The sequence below is a fragment of the Dreissena polymorpha genome, chromosome 5 (assembly GCF_020536995.1).
Source record: "Dreissena polymorpha isolate Duluth1 chromosome 5, UMN_Dpol_1.0, whole genome shotgun sequence".
NCBI lineage: Eukaryota > Metazoa > Mollusca > Bivalvia > Myida > Dreissenidae > Dreissena > Dreissena polymorpha.
In genome coordinates, this window is record NC_068359.1 from 33481461 (window position 1) to 33507362 (window position 25902).

At 36.8% G+C, this 25902-nt stretch overlaps 2 protein-coding genes across 4 annotated transcripts in view; one reads left to right on the forward strand and one right to left on the reverse strand.

Moving 5' to 3' along the window:
- The first annotated feature begins 3755 nt into the window (after window positions 1–3755).
- LOC127881296 (uncharacterized) lies at window positions 3756–14684 on the forward strand. Of its 2 annotated transcripts, none has more exons than XM_052429047.1 (7): window positions 3756–3900; window positions 4491–5227; window positions 8876–8941; window positions 10393–10482; window positions 11296–11340; window positions 12283–12302; window positions 13899–14684. In XM_052429047.1, exons 2-7 carry the CDS (start codon window positions 4495–4497, stop codon window positions 14043–14045), a joined length of 1101 nt encoding a protein of 366 aa, XP_052285007.1. In that variant the 5' UTR covers window positions 3756–3900; window positions 4491–4494; the 3' UTR covers window positions 14046–14684. The 2 variants fall into 2 exon arrangements, with proteins under 2 accessions (XP_052285007.1, XP_052285008.1); XM_052429048.1 differs by having other exon boundaries at window positions 10393–10514; window positions 13899–14047.
- Window positions 14685–16438: 1754 nt separating this feature from the next.
- LOC127881286 (uncharacterized) overlaps window positions 16439–25902 on the reverse strand; it is a 16384-nt gene continuing 6920 nt past the window's right edge. The window contains exons 5-11 of one of the 2 annotated variants that reach the window (XM_052429036.1): window positions 25642–25726; window positions 24336–24490; window positions 23335–23521; window positions 22679–22818; window positions 21665–21785; window positions 19392–19630; window positions 16439–17843 (exon numbers count right to left, since the gene is read on the reverse strand). In XM_052429036.1, coding sequence (XP_052284996.1) covers window positions 17739–17843; window positions 19392–19630; window positions 21665–21785; window positions 22679–22818; window positions 23335–23521; window positions 24336–24490; window positions 25642–25726 — 1032 coding nt within the window. In that variant the 3' untranslated portion in view covers window positions 16439–17738. Of the gene's footprint in view, window positions 17844–19391; window positions 19631–21664; window positions 21792–22678; window positions 22819–23334; window positions 23522–24335; window positions 24491–25641; window positions 25727–25902 lie in introns of both variants that reach the window. The other variant, XM_052429035.1, reaches the window with a different exon arrangement.

Sequence of the window (25902 nt, forward strand, 5' to 3'; positions counted from 1 at the left end):
TTTGTTGCCCTATTTATATTATCACTTGCGGACATTGGAGAGATACTGTAAAATTATTTTTACTTGTCGGACATTAATTTTTGTCGGTTTCACAGGAAGTCTGATCCACGAACTTGACCAAGCCACATCAAAACAAACCCCGTCAGCAGGCTCTTTCGGCGCCAAGCTTTTTGGCCCAGTCAGAAAATTCAGGTTGATTCGGAAAAAACCTTATCCCCGCCAAAAAAAAATCGGAGGGGATATAGTAATAGTCTCCGTCCTTCGGTCCATCTTTCCGTCCGAAACTTTGTCCAGAGAATAACTCCAAATCTATTCAATGCATTTACTTAAAACTTAGAATATAAACAGATGGCAACTAGGAGAAGTGCAGTGACTAAGAACCATAACTCTATCTACCTTAGTTTTTGAATTATCTCCCTTAATTTAATTTCAAACTGAATTTTTGTCCGGAGCATAACTCTAAATCTACTGAAGGGATTTACTTGAAATATAAACAGATGGCAAGTAGGAGAAGTGCAGTGACTAAGAACCATGACTCTATCTATCTTAGTTTTTGAATTATATCCTTTTATTTAATTTCAAAGTTAATTTTTGTCCGGAGCATAACCCTTAAGGATGTTCGATCGTTTCCACTTTACGGTAATTGATTCACTATATCGTGAAAATTAAAAATTATAGCATTCCGGATATTTTGAAAATTTTCACAAAACGATCGAACATCCTTAATCTACTGAAGGGATTTACTTGGAACTTGAAATATCAACAGATGGCAACTAGGAGGAGTGCAGTGACTAAGAACCATAACTCTCTCGACCGTAGTTTTTTAATTATCTCCCTTTTGTTTTTGTTTTTATTTATTTATAATTTTATATTATATTTAAATTTCAAAGTAAATATTTTAGCTTTTCAATATTTTAAATATCTTTGTCTAATTTTCAATAATATTTTATTTGAACACTGAAGTATTCACTGCAGAATGAATAGATGAGTTTAAGGAAAAGTACAGTGATCAAGAACAGTATCTGTTTATAGTCTTCTTGTTTAATTACCTCCTTTTCTTTCATTTCCATATATTTTATTCTCTACAGCATAACTCCAACACTATATAACTTATTGATCCTTGAAATATAAATATATGACACAGGTGCCATGTTTTACAAATATTATTCTACTCTCTAAAACAAATGTTGTCATACAAGCAAACACATTTCGGCGGGGATTTGGCACAACGGTGACAAGCTCTTGTTCAGTCCTAATTGGTTACTCCTTACTCCATAGATTCCACAAGATCAGGGCTAATCTATTTAACTGTTCAGGGGTCATTATCAACGTGGTGTGAAACGCTGGTCACTGTTGGAATATTGACTAGGTTTTTTCGGCCCTATATTTTATTACACCTTTTATATAAAATTAATTATAGCGGGTATAGATTGGCGGTCCGTTTGTTGAAAATGTCTTTCGATTGTAATTGATTAAAGGTGTTAAAATATTGATGAGTACTTTTTTATTTTTTGGGTCAATTCATTAGTTTAATATTGCCTTTGATTATGATTGATAAAGGAAATTAATTAAAACAGCTTTATCGTTTACAAACCGACGCAAAATCCTCATTTTTTACCAAAATCAGCAATCCACGAATTTACGTGTATACGAAAAAAAATTTTTTTTTTAAACACGAAATTTCATGCCAGCGAATATAATGGGCCGTGCTCTGTGATAAGGGGTTTAACGAATGTGCGTAAAGTGTCGTCCCAGAGTAGCCTGTGCAGTTCGCACAGGCTTATAAGGGACGACACTTTCCGTATGAACTAGATTTTTTACCAGAGGAGACTTTCTGTAAACAAAAAAAAAACAACAACATAAAAGCGGAAAGTGTCATCCCTGATAAGCTTGTGCAGACTGCATCGGCTAATCTTGGACGACACTTGACGCATAAATACGCATTAAAACCTCTGTTCATAGAGCATGACCAATAACAGTACTTGCGAACTGTCTATTCATAAATGTGTGTGTATTGCGAGGTTTATCGGGCCCTTTCTGAGCCAGAGGCTTAATTATGTGTGGGCCCGCAGTGTGGATCGGCACTCCTACCGATGTGTGGACCCGCAGTGTGGACCCGCAGTGTGGATCGGCACTCCTACCTTATAAACTTACGAGACTCTCGAAAGTTGGCACGAATTTTGAATTATAGCTGCATTATTTTGTGCGGCCTTGTGTTGTGGGGAGAAGCCGGAGTACCCGTAGGAAACCCCACCTGTCCGGTATGATGACCTCCGACCAAACTCACAAGCTGCCGGGAACGTGAAATGAGCCTAAATTACAATATTGCACGCTTGAATTGTGTACTTGGTTGATTGTCAGGTCTTTCCGTGCGTGTCTTTCACCATGAGCCTCGTTATGCGAATACAGGTCTTAATGCACGTGCTTCAAGTGTCGTCCCAGATTAGCCTGTGCGGTCTCCAGGCGACCGGTAATCAGGGACGACACTTTTCGCCAAGACTGGATATTCGTTGAGAAGCGACATACCTTACACGACAAATTCCGTAAAAGCGGAAAGTGTCGTTCCTGGTGAGCCTCTGCGAACAACACAGGCTTATCTGAGACGACACTTTCTGCGCATGCATTAAGCCCCATTTTCAAAGAGCGAGACTCCTATACCGTAATTACTCTAAGTTTTCGGACACCCCCTTTTTTAGCAAAAGTAATTATTTTTCGTGACTCTTAATATTCGGACACACGAGTTTTCGTCCATAATTAATGTCTCTTAGTTTTCGGACAGTATATTTTACAGTGCTAATTTACCAAATTTTGGTCCTGTTTTCGATATCTAATGACACTTCGATCATGGGGTTTTACAACCAGATTAACAACGTAAAACATGGCAGGTGCACATGCCTTAGGGCAACGGACCATTACATTTGCGTTATTGGGTAAATAAACCGGTATTAAACAATGGTTTCGCCCGATAGCATAAGCGTTATGACAATTACCAGGGGTAGTGCCAATTAACAGTTCAATTATCTACCGCAATGTAAATGACAATATCAATATACGCTCTGTGCGCAATGGTACTACCCATTCTCAGTAAAATAACTGTGACAAATACTAAACGCTTCAAAGTGTGATGCACCCTATTGCAAGTTTTACGAACAATGGAAGGTGTTAGACAACAACTATCGGAAATGAACTAACAAAAAATTCATAGTTTGCTTTTTTTATTGCGTTCATTACAGGTTCATACTGGCGAGTATCGGTACATCACATGCTCATATTTGAACTTGTTGGTCAAAGAACAACCTTGTAGTAACTTTCTGTCAAATGAATAAAGCAAGTAAAATTATTTAAAATGCAGTGCAAACAAATATAACTGAAATTTATACTACACGACATGGTATTATACAAGCGCATGCTATTACCGGTAGTCGTTGATACAATTGACGCTATTTTCGGACACTTCAATTTTCGACTCTCAGTTTTCGGACACCTGTATTTTGTGAATATTTTTCGTATCTAAGTTTTCGGACACAATTTTTTAAAATTATTTTTAAGTGTCCGAAAACATAGAATAGTTACGGTAATTTAGAAACCATACAGATATAACTAGAAATAAAACAGTTGAATATCTAGTGAACTTGTATTTTCAACGTTAGGAATTGAATGCAAGAGTGAGCATGTCCTTAAAATTTTAAGCGCTTTTAAACAGCATCGAGATTATCGGTAAAGTTTAAATCATTCATCTAGCTATTGATCGGAACGATTGTGTATACATAGTGGCTTATATTTGCCGTGCAGTATATGGATTTAGATGCGATTATTTGGTGTACCATATCAGTTTATGGTCGACGCGTAAATATTTAAATGTGGGTGTTTACATTTAATTTGATTACAACACAAATACAGGTAAGTGGCTTTGTTCTCCTGAATATGTGTTTGTATTAAGATAATTATCTCGATAATTATATAGAGCTACAAACATGTTTTACAGAATGAAACGATTTGTTGTTTTTTTCAATTAAGTTTAAATACAAAATCTGCAGTTGTTGGTTAGTATTTTCTATGACCAGGGACTACGCTTTCCGCACAAAATGGATTTTATATTAGAAGGGATCTTCGTTAAACAAAAAAATCCATAAAGGCGGAAACTGTCATCCCTGATCAGCCTGTGCTAATTTGGTGCATCACTTTATGAACATGCCTTAGCCCAGTTTTCCAAAAACGAGACTCATTTTGTTTTAGAAAAAGAGCATGGGTGGTTGCATACCGTGAACAGAAATACATACCGTTATTTCCAGATCTTGTCGACTTTACATGTTAACAAGTATTTGTATCTTTAGAATGAAAACATGGGGGTAAAAAGCATTACTGTGTTTATTAAAAGAAAGCCCCCCCCCCTCCCCCATTGCATCTTGTGACGTAATTTGCAAGGCATGTGTTATTAATAAAGTCTTTTGTTAATAGAGAATTAACCATGACGCATTTCTTTTACAAAGGAGAATGTTAATAGCATATTCTGATGCCTACTCGCAACTGCGACCACGCAACGTTTGCCGGAAGGAGAGGCGACCGGGAGCCAGGGAGAGGCATTCGACCCAACGACTGCGCTGGAGCGATGATCGTCAAGGCAAAACGCAACCGGCAACGCCGTCGGCACATCCGGCGGAGCCGTATGCGCCGTCGTACAGTCATGAGTCTGCCATCAGAGACTTCGCCCAAGTCCAGACTCAACGTGAACTAAAGCCGGAAATAGCGGCGGAGGTGACGTCACAATATCGAGAGCCATCCACTATAGAGGATATTCGCAGAAGCATGCAGCGAACCGCTCGAGTCCAGTCCGCGCTGCCGCAGCGAGTTCCGGCCTGGATGTTGGATTTAGACATCAACCTTGACATTTCGACTGCTGACGTAATGCCTCCATTTGATGATGACGAAGCTAATTTGAAATCTCGTGCTTCCGACACGTTCTCGCAACGGGCCTCGTGGACATTTCTTGATAACGAGTCAGACGACGATACTAAAAGCGTTGATAATATCGCTGTTCCGGTTTTGTCCAAGAAATCTTCGATTAAGACTGGCGATTTTGTAACGATCAAGGCGTCCAGGGTTGGAGAATATAGCGAACATATTGATACCACCAGTTGGCCGAATAAAAACGAAGGCAAACGCCCGATGTCCAATACATTCCGGATCGCAAAGCCCTTTGTAACCAGCAAGACAGATATATCCGAAAGTAAGCTTTAAGTTTTTATCGGCATTGAGTCATCCTTGTAAATATTCACATCGCGCATTTCATCAAAGTCAGAACTGATATTCAGGCTATAATGTTACATGTATCTAACTTTCGCATCTTTGAAAAAAACGCAGCTTCATTGATGTTCGCAGAATACCACAATGCTTTGCACATATATTAGAAAACAATTTATGTACAAAGACACACTTTGCAAACATTAACTCATCGTGGATGTGTGCACATTATTCTGTTTTCTATGAAGTTAAGAGTTTGTAATGTTCCTGTACAGTTGATAAGTTTTATTCCTTTATAACGTATTATCTTGTTATAAGCAAACACGAATTTACAACTTGTTTGGAAATATATATTTGTTTACGTTGATAGATTACTTATCAAAATATTATATAAGATATTGCTACTAACTATATACTTTTAATAAAATAAGCGTGCGAAAACAAATAAACACACAACTTGTACATAAATGTTAATTAGACTCGCTCAGCGAAAACCGGTCTTAATACATGTGCGTTTACAATAGTTATGTTTTGATGAGCTCGTTCAGCGAAAACCGGTCTTAATACATGTGCGTTTACAATAGTTATGTTTTGATGAGGCTCGCTCAGCGAAAACCGGTCTTAATACATGTGCGTTTAAAATAGTTATGTTTTGATGAGCTCGCTCAGCGAAAACCGGTCTTAATACATGTGCGTTTAAAATAGTTATGTTTTGATGAGGCTCGCTCAGCGAAAACCGGTCTTAATACATGTGCGTTTAAAATAGTAATGTTTTGATGAGCTCGCTCAGCAAAAACCGGTCTTAATACATGTGCGTTTAAAATAGTTATGTTTTGTCGACGTGGCTCAAAAATACATGGGATAAGAAGCCTAACAGTGTCAAATGTTATAGTTTGCAGGTTGTGTACCAAAATACGAATAACGCATTTAAATACGAAATAGTAACTTCATAATTAATTATCGCATTAAATATATGTGTGATTACAATGTATGATATGCACGGTTACTTTACATCATTTTATTTGAATGAAAAATGAGGGTTTTCAAGAATTTAAAGTATTGTTTATATACTCAGAACTTCAATGATCAAAATTTTGAAATGGTGCCAAGAAATTGTAGATCTACATGGAGTTCTTTGTGAATTTATTCCACTTATCAATTATTCATAAGTTACTCAGTATAACCATTTAAATTCAAACTAATGTTATCTTCTTTGCAAATGATCACCTTTAACTATTCCTATTTAAAAACAAACACAAACATCGATTACAATGAATTCTACTACGGCATAACGTTAACTTTGGCATTAAACAGGCATGTTTAATTAATTTAGGGTTGTTTAAGTTGGCCTGGCAGCGTTGTCCAAAACTGCAGCAAGTTTGGGTCAATGAAAGGAAATTATCAGGCATTTGTTTACCGTAGGATAGTCGCAGTTTATGTTTGTTTTCACTTTTCTACGGAATCCGGATAGTGCCATCTATAATCTCGCACTTCTTTCATCGAGGGCGACACTAGACACACGAAGCGATACTTGATATTTTTCTTGACAGTCGCGGCGACGCACGATATTTTTAACACGATATATCGCCCTTGTGTAGGAACCCCAAAAGGCGATATATCGTGTTAAATATATCGTGCGTCGCCGCGACTGTCAAGAAAATTATCAAGTATCACCGCGACTATCAAGATAAATATCGTGCGTCGCCGCGACTGTCAAGAAAAAATTCCAAGTATCGCTTCGTGTGTCTAGTGTCGACCTTGATGAAAGAAGTGCGAGATTATAGCTGGCACTATCCGGATTCCGTACTTTTCTGAGCGTTCATTGAACAATCCGTGTTTTACCGACAGCCTATTTTCAACCCTGATCCTGAACAATTCGCAGTTGTGAAAATAAATTAACTGAGACACTAATCTGCATGATTTTGCATTTCACCAACTGGAATTATATATGATTATTCTGCTTAAGTTTGGAATGTGATGAAATTAGATGGGTTGCAATCCATAAGCGTTTACACAGATTTGTTAATTTCGACATGGAAAGTTAGAAATCAAGCTGTGACATCGGCGAAGTGTTTCACTGATCCGTTTATCCTTAAAACAATACTATGGATGAGTACGAACTTCTTATGAGTAAGTACAAAGTGTAGCACAAAAGTCAAATTTTAATACTATGTACGTTATCATACTTATTAATTTATGTATGTTTTTCGGAAAAAAATACTGCTCCTGGAAAACCGGGCTTAATGCATATGCGTAATGTATCATCGCAGATGTAGTTGGCACCTGTTATCAGGGCCAGCACTATCCGCTGTTATAGATTATTTATTTATTTATTTATTTATTTATTTATGGATTTATGTATTTATTTATCTATGTATTTATGTATGTATTTATGTATTTATTTATGAATTTATTTATGTATTTATTATGTATTTATTATGTATTTATTTATTTATTTTTTATTGGGGCTGGGGGTTTAAGACAGTCTTTCTTAAAAGAAAATCCAGTATCTTGGAAAGTCTCGTCTCTGATTCGGATAATATGGGACGATACTTTACGCCCATGGATTAAGCCCGATTTTCCCAGAGCGCGGGTCATTATTATGTTTAAAGGGGCATTTTCACGTTTTGGTAAATTGACAAAATTAAAAAAAATGTTTCAGATTCGCAAATTTTCGTTTTAGTTATGATATTTGTGAGGAAACAGTAATACTGATCATTTACCATGCTCTGAAATATCCATATAGGCATCTTTTGGCGATTTAAAAACCTGAAAATTATAAAGTGTTGCAGCGCGAAACGATTGAATTATTTGGAGAGTTCTATTGTTGTCGTTATATTTTGTGACACTACGAGGATTGCTTATTAAGTACACAATATATCACTCATTGTATGAGCATGGATGGCCGAGTGGCCTGAGCGATAAACTTTTACTCCAGGGGTCAGTGGTTCGAGCCCACTTGCGGGTTACAAACGTTTTAGATTCAATGTTTACATTTATCAATATACAGCATTTAATGACAAACTTAAATACATGCCAAAATCTGTAAAAATGTCCCTTTAAAGCGTACCAAAGCATTCCAATTGTTGATATATTGGTATTATTTCGTATTATTTCGCTATGTTGTATCTGTTGCGGTTGCGTATGTTAGATTATTGCCTTTATTGATATTAGTACGTTAAAGAAATTTGATTGTATGATTGGTTTTTGTGATAATAATATTTTACGTAAGAAACGAATGTCAATTTTATATTTGTGTAGTCCAGCACGTCTATCATTATATAGTATATAAAATATCATTGCGTATATTAAATGTTAAATGGGACTTCTTACTTTTCTAGGTGAATAAACTGATTAAAAATAACTTGTCTTCTTATTAAAGCGAATATGAGAATCGTTCGGATAGTGCCTTATTCATCATCGCTTCGTTTTATGAACTGATTTTGTATTCGAAATGTACGCAACACCAGCGAAACATCGCAGTTAAATAAGCGAGAATATTTATCTTAAAACATTCATTATTACTCCGAAAAGAAAAAAAGAAACAGTTTCAAACAGCCGTAACATGTACTTTTTTACACAATGTGAAGTTTTATGGTGTTTGGTTATTCATAATGTCGTTGTGTTTTGTCAGGTCCTAGGCGTTACCAAGGCGACAAGAAGGTGATGTCGATGCAGCAAGGGGGCATTAGAAGCACGCGTAAGTCGATATAATCCAATACTACTTCTGCTTTTACTACTACAACTTCTACTACTACAACTTCTACTACTACTACTACTAATACTTCTACTACAACTACTACTGCTACTGCTACTGCTACTACTACTCAGTGTTTTTACTCTCTTTCTTTTATGGCGGTTTTTGACATTTAGTCAAGATTAGCAGCTACATCACAAGTTTTAACTCTGTAATACTTGTATAGTGTTTGTATGTCATGTTTTATATGTTTAATGTATCTATATCCTACCTAGTACCTTACCTCTTTGATGTACTACAATAGCATTATACTAACATATATATATATATAATAGTGTATGTGATAATACATGCATTATTTAGTTTGTTTGTCTTAACATTATCTTATCAGTGATCTTAACATGCTTTATGTGTATGAATTTACATGTACCCGTAAGTCGGTTTAAAAAGCTCATTAGAGCTTATGTTACCTGTTTGTGTATCCGACTTTGTAAATAAAATTTACTTGACTTGTACTACTACTGCTACTGCTACTGTTACTACTACTACTACTTCTTCTGCTGCTACTGCTACTACTGCTACTACTGCTACTACTACTACTACTATTATTACTACTACTACTACTACTACTACTACTACTACTACTACTACTACTACTACTACTACTACTACTACTACTACTACTGCTGCTACTGCTGCTGCTGTTTCTGCTACTGCTACTGCTACTGCTTCTGCTGCTGCTGCTACTGCTACTGCTACTGCTACTGCTTCTACTACTACTACTACTACTACTACTACTACTACTACTACTACTACTACTACTACTACTACTACTACTACTACTACTACTACTACTACTACTACTACTACTACTACTACTACTACTACTACTGCTACTACTACTACTACTACTTCTACTACTACTGCTACTACTACTACTACTACTACTACTACTACTACTACTACTACTACTACTACTACTACTACTACTACTACTACTACTACTACTTCTACAACTACTACTTCTACTTCTACTACTACTACTACTACTACTACTACTACTACTACTACTACTACTACTACTACTACTACTACTACTACTACTACTACAACTACGTCTACTACTACTGAGACTGATACTGATACTGCCACTGCGATTAATTTAATTTAATTTTAATTTTAACCTATTTATTTAAAGCTCGCTTTCCTCGAAAGCCTAAGAAAGATTAAAACGCTCTCGAGTCCGTTTCATTGGGAGAACCAGAACTCGCAATCTTTTAGGGAGATTTAAAGAACGTTTCCACATAATGGATCGAGCCCGTGACCTCCCGGTCACTAGGCAGACACCAAACCCACTACGCCACTGCTAATACTGGTGCTCCTACTTTTGCTCCTGCTGCTTCTTTTGAATCTTACATGAATTATTTAAATCGTATTTTCTTGCCCTTGTACAGCAATGCAGCCAAAGTCAAAGAAGTACATCAATCAGATGATCACCTTTCATCACATGCGCCATCACGACAAGAAGATCCGTGTAGCAAAAGGTACATACGACAAGTGTGTATATTCGCTTGAGGTTCGTTTATGTTCGTTGTACACTCCTTTAAAGGGACATTTTCACAGATTTTGGCATGTATGAAAGTTTGTCGTTAAATGCTTTATATTGATAAATGTAAACAGTTGATCTAAAAAGCTCCAGTAAAAAAAAAACAAGAATAAAATAAAAGAAATAAATTAAAGTAACCCTCAACTGGGCTCGAACCACTGACCCCTGGAGTAAAAGTCTACAACTCGGCCATGCGTGCTCATACAATAAGTGATGTTTTTTATCGTCAAAAGATGCTATAATGGATATTTTAAGGCATGGTAAATGTCAGTATTACTGTTTCCTTACAAATATCAAAACTACAACGAAAATTTGCGAATCTGATTTTTTTTTTTTAAATTTCAATTTACCAAAACCCTTTAAACATGAGTTTGTTGCGTATTTGTAATATTACAATATGCACAGCAATGGTCTTTTAAGGGAGAGTACAACGTGTACTATGCTTGTAATTTTGAGACCGCCGAATAAGAATTCTCACCAGTATAAATCCCTGGTGAACATTCATAACAAGCATTGGGATTCTGATTTTTTACCTACAGATTAAACATAGAAATTGTGATCTTACATTTATCGACGAAATGCAGTAATTTTTAAGTGACAAAATGAGATATAAAATTTCCGCATGTGTACCAAAATGTAAAGTAAACAATTTCGCCCGTTGTAAAAAAGAATCTATATCATGAATGAAATTACATCACACGTATTTGCTCTGACTAAATACAGTGCATTCATGTCCTGTTGCTTGTTTCAGCGGCCATTGACTCCGGAATGCCCTCCACGTTCAAGTTTGCGCTTGGTAAGTCCTCCAATAGTGCATGTATAGTAAACAACTAGTCCGCTGCTCTGTTTCTATAGAATGTCATCAAAGCCATAGTGCCTCCTACTTTGAATGATGTTATATTTTGCTTTGGTGTCAAACTAACTTCGGTGTCCACTACGCACTATGGTGTAAATCCAACTTCGGTGTACATTACGCACTATGTTGTCAAGCCAATTTCGGTGTTCATTACGCACTATGTTATCGAGCCAATTTCGATGTTCATTACGCACTAAGTTGTCAAGCCAACTTACGTGCCCATGCCATACTATGGTGTCAATCCAAATTCTGTATCCATTACGCACTATGGTCTCAAGCCAACTTCGATATTGAACATCAAAGTGAGTTCTATGTATGGTATTTGCTGTTATAAGTCCAAATCATGTTGCACTAGTATATCATGATTTGAACGTTAAGTAGCTATGACCTTGACTAGATTCAATACATATGCTAACCTTAGTGCATTTACATAGATATATAGGAAGTTAGATATGATTACTTTTTTTCGAACACATCTTAATATAAATCGTGTTCGACTTATTGAGTGAAAACTGTGTTCCTATTTAAGTAGCAATAACATTGTCTTGATTAAACAACCCTATTGGCATTCCTATGCGGTGTTCATGTACTAAGGTATTATGTATGAAAATGTATTTAAATACTTAATATTCGACGAAGTCCCGAACGATATTTCCAATGTGCAACAAACCCGTTTACCATGATAAACATTTGTGCTCTTTTTTAAATGGTGGGTTCAATTACGCTGAGGACATGACGTTTGACTTTACTTTTTACATTTGACCTTTGACCTTAAAGGGTCACCTTGACATTGGACAACTGAATTATGCCTGAGACACAGTTTCACGCTGCTAAACATGTCTGCCAAGTAATCCCTCTAAAACCCTTTATTTGTTATTTCAGAGCGGAAACGTTTAGTTGATGTAAGTACGTCTTTTGTTTCATTATTATTTCCATTTCAATGAATTCATAATAAATCAAGTGGCGCCAATTACGCATGTCGATACGGGGTTTTCAATAAGAATTGTTTAAGGAAGCCATCTTGTTTTCGAAGGGGGGGGGGGGGCGTGATAGGCGAAATGGAAAGTCCGGAAACGTGCAACTACGGAATACCGTTAGTGCCATCGTGGTTACACTCTAAAATCGATAGTCATATATCGTAACGTCGCTATCGTATCATCGCATTGTCTCCATCATACTATCGCATTATCGCCATCGTACTATCGCGTTGTCGTACTGTCGTCATAGTATTATCGCTTTGTCGCCATCGTACTATCGCACTGTCGCCATCGTATTGTCGCACTGTCGTCATAGTATTTTCGCACTATCGCATTGTCGCCATCGTACTATCGCACTGTCGCCATCGTATTGTCGCACTGTCGTCATCGTATTATCGCATTGTCGCCATCGCACTATCGCACTGTCGCCATCGTATTGTCGCACTGTCGCCATCGTACTATCGCATTGTCGCCATCGCACTATCGCGTTGTCGCATTGTCGCCATCGTACTATCGCATTGTCGCCATCGTACTATCGCGTTGTCGCCATCGTACTATCGCATTGTCGCCATCAGTCACGTAAAAGATTGAGTATACATGATCTTTCATTTCACTTTGTAATTCATAATAAACGCAAAGACTCGCTTTTAAGAAAGCAAATCCTGACCAATATGCAAGAATTTCATAAACCCAACGTTCGCCATATTCGGAAGTTTCAGTGGGGATTGAATCAATAAAAAGCATTAATTGAATGCAAGTCGATTTCCTACAGGACAAGCGTAACCACGTACAAAGATGTGCGCGCATAAAGCACTTTTCTTGTCTAATCATAAAGCTCTACCAATCAACGAAGAAGTCAAATTAAGATTATAGATAATCTAAATTCCGCCAGATGTTTAGAAATGAGGTTGTACACGTTCTATTTACCGGTAATAGGGGTGCCCAGGATAAATAGAACGTATACAACCTCATTTCTAAAAATCTGGCGGAACTGAAGGTGAACTGTCTGCAAAGAAATTTATTAATTCGTAGGCTACGCTTCTTACACTAACGACGGCACGTGATTACCAAAACCTAGGATGGATCGTATTTATATTTGGCTTGCATAGGAAACAAAACATAAAGACCGTTGGCTTTTTTTTCAGAACCCACATAATAATAGAAACGAAAAGTAACTGAAACGCATTGCTTTTCCCCCAACGTAATCGATGATGGCGACTGGATTTTTGACCGCTTATTATCGCTCTAACTTGCCATCGGGTGCCTTTTAGTTAAAACAAGGCCTATAGAGCGATAGTTCAATGATCATTAACAGTCTTTACTTTGTGTATGGTTTTGCTTGTAAGTAACATAATAGTGTAAATCACTTGTGCGAAATGCGGTTACCTATTAAATTCTACCGACGACACGAACCAGTCGATAGTGGTTCTTTTTTGTATAAATCTTGTGACAGAGCCATCAGCTGTTACCAGCACACACATACAAGATCTTGCATTATACAAGCGATTTTATCATCCACAGCAACGACTTAGTGATTCTTGGCGACGATCCAGCGAAAACATTTCTCCTGGGAGTAACCGGAAGTCACAGACCGCTGACCGGAAGTCGACGTCATCAAATGAAGACAAAACGCCGCGAAAAAGCAGCGATCATACGAAAACAAGATAGTGTTGCTAGTTTGGCTCGATTGGTCATTGTCGGCTCGAGTACCACTTAAATGTACACCGGGTACTCTAAAGTATAATTAAATAAACCCCGGGTACGGAATATAAACTAAAACGTATCCGGCCCAAATCCGATGTCGTAAAACGCGCCACGAAATAAGAAATACAATGGTCCTTGAACAAACCTGCCTCAAAAAGCTTTGTGAGTACAAGTTTCGATAACATGGAGGCCATTTTACAAAATATTTACATAAATATGAACACAATCCATTTGGAAAAAAAGCCGACAACGACCAATTTTGCGTTAGAATTCCCGGGGACGTTTTAGTATGTTTTCCGTACCAAGGGTATATTTAAGTATAATACTAGTACCCGGTGTACATATAAGAAGTACCCGAGCCGACCATGACCAATCGAGCGCCATTTTGTGGCAGTGACTATCGAACACGCTACTTTGTGCGCATGGATACAACAAACTCGTGCATTTATGTGTGATCTTACTTCTTTTCGGCGTGCTGTCTTACCCAGATTTTGATCTTTCTCGATGGCCTATTGAATGACAGAGACATTTCCCGCCAGTAGACACGAGTGAATAAATATTTACACAACTTTGGCTAATGGGAATAAAATACCCCAAAGCATTGGCCGCCTGTTTTTTTTCGAGTTGAATGGGAAAGCCACTTGCTCACAAGACATAGCATGTTTACTGGTATGACTTACATACGGTGGCATAGAGGCGACATTCACTCCTCGTTTTTCTATCTCGTTCCCTCTACTTTCTAAGTCGTTCTCTCGACATAGTTTATCCGTTTTCTCCTCTTAAGTTTTATGCACCCTCCTTTATTTTCCGCGCCGCTCTTTTTCATTGCACCCCTCTTTTATTTAAGTCTGCTCTCCTTTTTTTCTTTTTCGTTCCCTCGACCCAGTAAATCCTTCCCACGACAAAGCTAAAATATTTTTACGAGTTAGTAAGTCGTTCCCACGAGTTAATTAGTCGTTCCCTCGAGTTAGTATTTCGTGATAAAAAAAAGAAAGAATGCAAAACATAAAAAAGAAGAGTGAATGTTCTCTTTATGTAAACGTGTTTGGAGTCTAATTCGTTACTCGCCTTTAAACTATGGCGACGCTCGTTCGTTTCAAAGGCAGTTCGTCTCTTAATCGTGAGGCAATGCTCATTTACGCTCATCACTCTGGGAGTTGTTATCAATTAGAATTGATAATTACACGAGTGGTTCGTTCAGATACGTGTTGTATGTGTATGTATGTATGTATGTATGTCTGTTGTATGGGTGCTTACTTGTTAACGTTTAAACCATTTATTTATTTGAAATACATGTAGTAAACTCATTTAAAAAAAGGACTTTCTCCTGTATGTGTTAACAATCACAACACAAGTGAGTGAATAAAACCAAAATTACATTCACTTATTTGAGAGAAATCCCAACACACATTTGATACCTTTTTATTCAAAATGAACTAGAAACCATTTGTAAATCGTAACTTATTATAAATGGTCGCCCTGACGTTGTGGATGTGGTGTCCGCCTAGCGACCGGGAGGTCACGGGTTTAATGCCCACTGCTGGAGCGTTCTTTAGGTCTACCCCCGTTGACACAAAGTACTGGTTCTAGTCTCAGGAAATGGACTCGAGAGCGTTTCAAATAAGCCTTAGGCTTTCTATGAAATCGAGGTAATAGGTTAAAACTAATCATACTTATCGCTTAATTTGGTCTATTGTTTGTAGCATACTTCTAAAGGGTCATTCTAAATGCAAGCACATATGAAATATGCGAAACTGGGTTCGTTATATATGCATAATGAACATGTAAGTTGTAATCATCTATCCATAAATACTTTAAATATTTAAGTATCATCATTCAATAAAACATAGACGATAATATCATATTGATGTTTAAAACATGCACTCAGTAAAGTATATACCGGTATGTTTCTAAAAAAAATTAGGAGCAATGCATTTATATATATTGTCTATCAGTTATGCTGGTTATACTGGTTAACACATGAGCCTCGTTCTGGGAAAACTGGGCTTAATGCATGTGCGTCAAGTTTCGTCCAAGATGAGCGTGTGCTCTCCGCACAGGCTAATCAGGAACGACACTTTATGTCGAAATTTGATTTTCACTGAGAAGAGACTTCCTTTAAACGAAAACCCCATTAAAGCATAAAGTTAAGTCATTGATTAGCCTGTGTGGAATACACTTTACACGTAATGCATTAAACCCCGTTTTCGCAGAACGCAGCTCAGAGTTCCTTTATTATAAATCATGATGCGAGTCAGGTTATGTCATGAGTTTGCGTTATATTAAAAAACTAATACATACAAGTTGATGCAAACAAGATCGATAATAATTAATTTAAGTTGATGCAAACAAAATCGTGAATTTTCATTATTTTATTAAACGCAATCCATTACACACATGAAACAACAGCTTTTTTTATCAAGAGTGGAACCGACATCATTTTCGAACAATATAACAGGTATTAAAGTACTAAAAATTTCGAGTCCGTATTATAACAAGAACATGTTCTATGACCAAAGATGGAGATGGCATCCGCTTTGTGACCCGGAAGGTCAAGGGTTCAATCCCCACTCATTAAGTGTTATCAAGATCCATAAAAATACAAGTATTGATTCTTCCCATGAACCAGACTCGAGGGGTGGGGTGGGGGCATAATATAATCCTAACGCTTTCCATACGATCGAATATATTTGTTATGTTTAAACATAACTTAAATTATGAGTAGGTCTCACAGTTCGTAAAATATGAAAATTACTTATACTAGGTATTTACCACCTATGTAAAACTGAATACAATTAAAACGTCACACTTAGAATGGAGATAACATAACAAGTGTTTAATATTAGTATGATATTTGGTATACATATATTGTTTAATTTTTCTTTTTTTAAGTTTATGCCTGACACTATTCTACACAATTCGATGCACATATATAGTTAAATACAAAGACGAAAAGGGAAACTGATACTGAGGTGATGGTAAGTTTGCATTCTGTGTCTATAGTAGGTAGTTACGGTTCAAACGTGAAAACAGAAAATACGTGCGTTCATCCTTGTAGAAAGGTAGGGTAGGCTTCAATCTGGACTTATAGTCGAGAATAAAGAATAGGTTTATATGCATAGTATTACTACATATGACTTGATGAATATATCATACAGCCGCAATCAACATCTTCACAAAAGCACACAACTTTCACTATGAATAGATATATATAATATTGCACATAATAATTCACAATTAAAGGTATACAAAAAGAATTAATGATAATAGCAATGCAAAGGAGGTCTTTAATAACATTAACTGCCCGAGCAATAAACACAAAATATGCATTGCAATTCTCCTGTTTTTGGCACATCAGTCCTTTTGGGAAATATTTAAAATACGGGGAAGCATCCTACTGATATATTGATTTTTTTGTTGCAGATAAACAGACTAAAAGTCAAGAGACAGTTTCTGTAAACTTCGATGTTAACCATGAAATATATAAAACATATCGTCTGCAGCGGACGTACAGTTCTCTCAAAAACGAAGGCCAAACATCCTACAATTCAATGGAAATGCAAAGCTGCGGGTTAAATGCAAAGCCCAGTCCAAAACACAATTGAAACAATTAAGCACATGTTATGCTCATTAAATTTATGTCCACGGAATTTTTTTTTACAAGATTGTGCAGCACACTATTTCGTCGGCATTTTCTGATTCGCCATTTTTCAGCAGGGGAGACGACTCTTTAGTTTTTTTGCCACCCGGCTTCGTCGGGATCTGTAAATCAGACATTGCCATGAATTATACATGTTTGTTCTATGACGCATGACGGCCTTGGAACTCTCACCTGAGTTTGAGGTAAAACAAATATCGAAACTTTACCTGGTGACCCAGTTTTTGGACTAGGTGCAATAACAATAACATTATGAAAATGTCTCGTCACGAGGTAGTCATACACGTAGCCTCGTTAGCAGAAGCAATGTGTTTTTAAAATATAATAAGGAGACCAAGTTTTAGAACGCACGTGACACAGATTCGAACTTGGTCGAGATTTTGTAAAGATTAACATTCTGACCAAAATGTGTCAATATTAAGTCATACATTTGGCTTCTAGTGCGATAACCTAAGAATTTCCTAAGATTCGACCTGGTGATCTAGTTTTGGGACATATTTGACTAGGGTGATCAATAAAGCTAACCATGAGCACTTTATAAATACAAACGCCTTCCAGAAAGTGCTTCACTTTCATAAATTCACCACAACTGTTAATTAACGTAAATCAGAATACAAAAGGAAGCAGCACTTATATTAGTTGTAATGGAGTGTGCAGTAACAAAATGTTATGGTGGATTATTTCTGTCAGAACGGAAAATATTTTACTGAAATGTAACAAGGCACATGAAGTAATTCATATTGTTGTACATCTGTGATGTGATGGAGGTTTTATCAATTTGTATCAACTGTAAAGACATCGCGCAATCACGTTAACATAAATTGATAACAAAATGCTTTTTCTGCACACGTTGTTCTTAATGGGCCGTGCTCTGTGAAAAGGGGGTTTAATGCATGTGCGTAAATTATCGTCCCAGATTAGCCTGTGAAGTCCGCAAAGGCTAATCAGGGATTACACTTTCCGCCTAAACTGCACTTTTACTATGAAGAGACTTTCTTTAAAAGAAAAATATAATAAAAGCGGAAAGCGAACTGCACAGGCTAATATGGGATGACACGAAACGCACATGCATTAAATCCCCTATTCACAGAGCACGGCCCAACTATATTTTTTTTTATTTCAAGTAACTTATTATGCATTTGCTTTCAATAAAACCAACACGTGCTGCCGTACAATTAAAAGAAGAAAATATATGACAATACATGATATCATTTTTCCTCTAACAATACGCATACCGATACCTTTGCATATATTTACGCAGTTTTCTGGTTTATTTTTTATGAATACATTGACTATTATTGGAATATTTCTACATGTTAAAACGTGTATTACATGTGTATCTACAAATTATGTTCATCTTTATTGTTTTATCATTGTGTGTGTTGTTTATGTTAAATATTCATCGGGAACTGTAACACTTTACTCTATATTACATGTTATGCTGTTGTGTAGTGGCAAAAAATATTTTCTGTTCTATAGCGCAATTAAAATGCATCCAATACCAGGATTTGTGCTGTGTCGTGTACACAAACACGATTGTCTACGGGATAGGTTTATAGCGATTTCACAGGCGATAACCTGTTTACAATATTAGGTATTCCTCTAAAAAAATGATGGAATGCCTACTGGCGAAGTTGAAAGGCGTGCGTTACCTGAATAAAATTGACGTTATCGAAATCCGTCTTGAATCCACTCTGAAAATTCTTCAACGAAATCTTCTCTGTCTCCTCGTCTTTCAGCGTGTGTTCGTAGAGTGGATTGCACGTGATATTCAGATCCCGACGGGAGCCGCCGGCTTCGTACAGCACCTCGTCGTCCTTGTCGTCATCAATCAGCAGGTCCATGTGCACTTGTATGGGCTCATCGCTCTCCAGAACCGTCGGGTCAAAAACTGGAAAAGCAGACGACCAGTCTGGGGTCGTATTCACAAAGCGTCTTAAGACACGTTTTATCCTAAGCCTTTTATATACATCTCAGATCCGCGCTCTGAGAAAACGGGACCTACTACATCATGTGCGTAAGTGTAGTCCCGGATCTCACTCAGACTTATCAGGGACGACAATAGATTTTCGCTAACAATAAACTTCTTTAAACGGAAAATACTACAAAAGCGGAAAGTGCCGTCTATTGTAAGCCTGTGCTGACTACACATGCATTAAACCCTGTTTTATCAGAGCGAGGCTCATATAAAAATGTCCATGACTAATTCTCGCTTTACAAAGATTACAGAACATAATTATAAACTAAGTCAGTTTTAAAATGTTATCTACCAAATATACGCAACATAAACAAAAGTGAATGTATCAAAATTACAGTATTTAACAAATACCTTAAGATTTGTTAATATATGCCACGTCTCACCCGCTGAAATGAGCGTATCCAATTGGCATATGTGATAGCGTTTGTAAAGCTGCGTTATATTTATCGTTAAACTGACACATAACTGTTTTGTGAAAATGGTATTTATAACATAACACGTGCTTCTATGATTTTAAAATAGATCTACTCCGTTTAGCATTATCTGTTACGTTTTCACATTTCCATTACACGTTTTAATCACTTTTATCCATGCTCAATTAAATGTAAGCCAGCAACGTGGTTCGAAACACAGTTCGTTGTCTTTATCATTTTACGTAAGTGCTGTATGTATTACATGAGTCGCGTTCTGAGAAAACTGGGTTTAATGCATGTTCGGAAAGTGTCGTCCCAGATTAGCCGGTGCAGTCCTCACAGGCTAATCGGGGACGACACTTATCGCCTTAACTGGATTTTCGTGTATGGGAGACTTTTTTAAACGAAAAATACCATAAAAGCCGAAAGTGTCGTCCCTGATAGGCCTGTGCGGACTGCACAGGCTAATACGGGATGACAATTTCCGCACAAGCATTATGCCCAGTTTTCTCAGAACGCGACTCATATATATTTCAAACATCCACACACAACAACATCAAAGGAAATTCATTCAGCTGCTCTGTACACCACTACTTTTTATACTGGAGCTTGTCCTATCCTAATACAAAATCCTCATTGTATGTACACGTAAAAAAATATTGGTTTTAAAATGCTACAACAGGTGAGCATCTGTAGGCGTCTTGCTGGAAAACAAATACTAGTAACCTGATTCCAGAAACGTTTAAACCGTTTTCTACAGAAAATACGTTATTACCAGAGCTCCGACATAAAGCAAACCTGGTAACAAAGCAAGATGTATGTGAAGCTTAATTTCTTGATGTAAACACGCAAGGCTTCTTGTATCTGTTACAATCTGCTGTTTCTGGGAGTGCAGCGGAAAATGCCAGTTTTTGTTGCAAGCCTTTAAGAGTTATTGTATTATTGAATAATAGATATATAATTGTTTTATATAAGTAGTATTGCTTTTTTTGTATTAACGTTATAACCGGGTGGCCATTTTTCTATTGGCGTTTCGCAGATAAGACACGATAAGAAAAGACAATTTATTCGCAGAAACAAGGTATGAGAATTGAAATGGAAAATCATATGCTTGCGTGTATAATATAAATTTGTTAAAGGTCCCTGCATGTGGAAGCTGCATAATGTAAGATTCAGGGTGTAACCCGTGCTTAAAAGCACCATATTTATGTTGTTTGTTTTCTTATAATAACAAACATGTGCGAAATGTTGTATGTAAGTTCATGCCGTTGAAGCTTATTAACCCATTTATGCCAGCGTCTAGAAAAAGGGCCTTAGCCTTGGCAAAGAACGTAGACCCAGATGAGACGCCGCATCATGCTCATCAGCGTCTGTTTGCTAAAAGGAATTTCTGTAAGAAATATTATAAATATAGAAATAAATAGACATCCATAATTTTGGAAATAAATTGATCCAATTTAGAAGGATGGGAGAGTCCACTAGGTATAAATGGTTTTAACACGCATGTAATTATAAAAGTAAAGAGAAATCTTACTCCAGCCTGATTTTTCGTTGTTTTGTCGTAGTTGTTGTCGCCAGCGTTCAATGGTCGAAAGTTCACGCTCTGTATTGTTGACCTCCAGTTGTGACAGGTCGAATATTACCTCATCTTCATCCTCCAACTAGAATAACGTACATTTTGTTTAAATAAATTGCTCATCATAATTACTAACAAATGCTCACGTTGTGTCAAATGCCACTTTTTTGTCGAAAAGTGGGATCTTGGTCTTCAAATCTGGGGAAACCGGCAAGTTTAAGTTTTTTTATTATCGAGGAACAGAAATCTCAACGTCTACTATTGATAGACAATTAATTTTATACCAACAAATAAGTTATGCTTTTCACAAGTAAATAACAAAAATGGCAAACAATCCACTAATAGTTAGGAAATGGTTATGGTTCTTGTACTCGGCATTTCCTTTCAAAGTCTTCAATTGTTATATTAAGTCTCATGTTAATCCCTTTACTATTGTTTTGTAATAACCTGCACTACAATAACGTAATTGGGATATGCAAAAGAAAAAAATTCAAGAGCAATAACTCCAAAAAATTGAAAAGTAAGTTACAGTTTTGCACGATGCACTTAACCACAATGATCTCTAAAGATTTACGTTACATTTTATTGGACTGTCTTAAATTGTAGTGAACTTATAAAGTCCACTATAAAAATAGCAAAGGACAATAACTCTGATACTGAAGAAAGAGTTTTTTCTCTGCACTTTCTACAAAGCCTTATGTCACAAAATAAAGTTTCATTTGAATCCATTTAATACATTAAGATTTCGCTTTGCATAAGGAAATGACAGATTATTTTTTTTGCAAAAACAAAAAGCAAAGGGCAATAACTCCAAAAATACGATAGAAAGAGTTATGAGGCTTGTACCATATTCAAAGTGTGTTTACATTTTAAAATCGTTAAACATACACAATATATTGATATATAACACAGGTTTACCGACAAATGTACGGTATTCATGAGTGTCAGAGCGCAGATTACTAAATATCACACCAGTTTGAGAAATCGGTCAGCATTATCCCCAACATTTCCCTGTTCATCCGTGGCCTCAGCAGCTGTCTCCTGTTCTACGCCATCTATTGCGTAGGCTTCAGCAAGCTCAACTGACAGAGGCACAGCATCCAGAGTTGGATCTGGAATGTTGTTTTGTCCGCAATTTCTACTCGCTCTTAACCCATTTATGCCTAGCGTCTAGAAAAAAGGCCTTGGCAAACAGCGTAGACCCAGATGAGACGCCGCATGATGCGGCGTCTCATCAGGGTCTGCGTTGTTTGCTTAAAGGATTTTCCGTAAGAAATATTCTAAATATAGAAATAAATATACTAGACATCCCTAATTTTGGAAATAAATTGATCCCATTTAGAAGGATGGGAGAGTCCACTAGGCATAAATGGGTTAAATAAACAGTTTTAGCAATATATATTATCTTGGACGTACGGCAATTAAGGCAGCGACTCTAGAAATATTTATTTTTCATTTAATTGTGACGATTGTTTAATATTTACACACACATGCAAATTTAATACGATTGGTATTTTTTTATCGTCTGCAAATATAACTGCAAATAAAACTGATTTAACTTATATTAGGTAAATCAAATAGGTGAACTGAAAATAAATCTAAAACAGAAAACCAATTTAACACTCTACCACGTTCGTCTTCATATTCGCTGTCCAGATCGATTTCATCAAACTGTTCTTCGGTACTATCAAGATGTCGGTTGGCGTTCTCGTCTGCTGCAATGTCGTCTGCTGTAATGTCGTCTGCGATGTCGTCTTGGACGTCTTTACGTCGATCGCCGTGTTCAACACTTTCAGCAGAGCATTTTGACACATTCTGTAAAGATTTTTAAAGAGCTTTGAACGATTCGCTGCTTTCATTGATTACGTTAAATGCAAAATATATTTTTGCGCATAGTAAAATGTACGAACAACATTTTATATATCGACTTTTTTATCTTTCTGAGGTTAAATCATAAAGCTGATGGCAACCACCTACAATTTCATTTTGTATATTAATTTCGGGACGCAGCTTTGTCGGCACTAGTCCCAGTTTTCAGATATTGTAGCAAATTGTATTTTGTCTTAATGCAACTATTAATAAATTTACGTTGTAATATTTCTGACACGGATTTAAACAATCAGGCAATACATAAAAAGAGAGCCGATTTTGCTTGTATACCTCATAATATGCTGAATACTTATTATGACATGGTGCGCAATTAATTTCACGGGCCTTCTTTAACGGTGAATGACGTCGTTAGAAACGTCAAAACGGCTTCCGCGGATCGTGCACTTAATATTTTGGCACTTTTTTTGTTGTGCTTAGACGGTCGAATATATGACAATTAGAAAAACTTAACTACATCCACGAATTAGTTTCACGATACTCGTTGAAGATGCGTTCTAAACATGTTATATGGTCCGCATTTAGGCCGATACGCGGCGCACATTCGGTGCTTTTTATAGTCGTGTATTACACTTTAAGACCTATACTCAGTAACTGTAATTAATCCAAAGAGAAATGATATTTTTTTAGCAAGTTTAGTAACTTTTATTAAATTTCTCTCTCGGCAAAAACAACAGATTTGACGACATTTCCAGAACAATGTTCTTTCAATAAACTGATACTTTGCAAGAATTCTTCTCACCGCTTCAACCATGGATGCAATGCCTTCGTCAGACGTCTGCTCATCGGGCAGGCCCGAGTCAGATGTGACGTCATCCGTGAAAATTGTCACGTCACCATCGTACACGCCCGAGTCGCGACTGTGGGTGCGGCAAATGTCCTTTAGCATTGGGGTGCCTGTTAGAACCCAAATCATAAAACTTATTTTTCGCGTAAAAGTAAAACGGGAGACCGGACTACCAAGGGCAGAGTGGTACGTTTTGCTTAAAATACATATGACGGAGCATTTTGAATCATCGCCATTACGCGCATTTGCTGGTTTACTTCAAGTATTCATAGAGCCTTTTTAATGCAATTGACATAAAACTGTGTAACTTTAGATAAATGTTGCATAATATTATATACTATTTATGAATAATGATTATGTAAAATCTTAAATAATAGTTTAGAGTAGGCTCCTAGTATTACTTGTGAGTTCATATATATTTTATACTGAGTACATTTAACATTCGTGTACTTTTTTGTTTTCTGTTAGAAATCTTTTGTTTTGCATTATCAAACTTAAATTTAATTGTGTATCATCTAAAACGAATTAAGCTGTATTTCTTTAATATCCTTACTTTTAGTATATTGTGTTAATGATGCAATATATTATGATGTTTTATTTGTGTTTCATATGTCATTATTAATGTGACCCGTAATTGGTTTAATAAACTATTCTTCTTATTCTTCTTAAAACATACAGATACACAAGTAGGAAGCTTGCAACCTCTTCCAGACATGAACACATGTTTATTGCGTTTGTTTCGTTATGCCCCGGTCTCCCTAGTTGGATGTTGTTGTGTTTTTTTTAAATCATTCGCAAATCACCGAATCAGGACATGTAGTAATGCATTACTTTAAATATCTTTATTAGGCACTAAATGTTTTGACTCTCCTAAATATCTAAAAATGCTGAATGTCAATAATAGCTGACGTCATTATTTTCAATAAGCCTCTCTCTGTAAAACAGGGCTTAATGCATGTACGTACAGTGTCGACCCAGATTGGCCTAAGCAGTTCGCACAGGCTAATCTGGGATGACACTATCCGCTTGTATGTTATTTTTCGTTTGAAGTATGTCTATAATAAACGGATATCCGGTCTTAACGGAAAGAGTCGTCGCTGATTAGCATGTGCGGACTGGGTCGATACTTTAAGCACATGCATTAACAATCGCACATTCTCGGCCCTTTCCGTCAAACATCGGATATGATAATCTGCGAGGGGTACCGAATGATGCATTAAGCCCGTTTTTTTCCAGAGCGCGACTCAGATTTACGTCGTACTCGTATTCATGGTGATCGCAGGTTCGCTGTCATCTTCGAAGTCCTCGTCACAACCACTGTCGCGTCTGGTGGGGTAAACTTGTTTCTGAAAATGAAAATGTATTCCCAAAACATATTATTTGACCCATACATATGAGGTAGAATGATGTCATTGAACGATTGGAAATGTTTGAATATTGGATCGTATGGATAAAATACATCTGACAGCATCTTTTTCACTACCAGGTTATATGATTCATACCAAATATTCATTGCTAATAC

What these genes read in the sequence shown, in the direction of transcription:
- LOC127881296 (XM_052429047.1), top strand. Translation starts at nt 4,495, where the DNA reads ATGTTAATAGCATATTCTGATGCCTACTCGCAACTGCGACCACGCAAC. An exon ending in GAAGATCCGTGTAGCAAAAG is followed by an intron (nt 10,483 to 11,295) that starts GTACATACGACA and finishes TGCTTGTTTCAG; the next exon opens with CGGCCATTGACTCCGGAATG. An exon ending in CACGTTCAAGTTTGCGCTTG is followed by an intron (nt 11,341 to 12,282) that starts GTAAGTCCTCCA and finishes TTGTTATTTCAG; the next exon opens with AGCGGAAACGTTTAGTTGAT.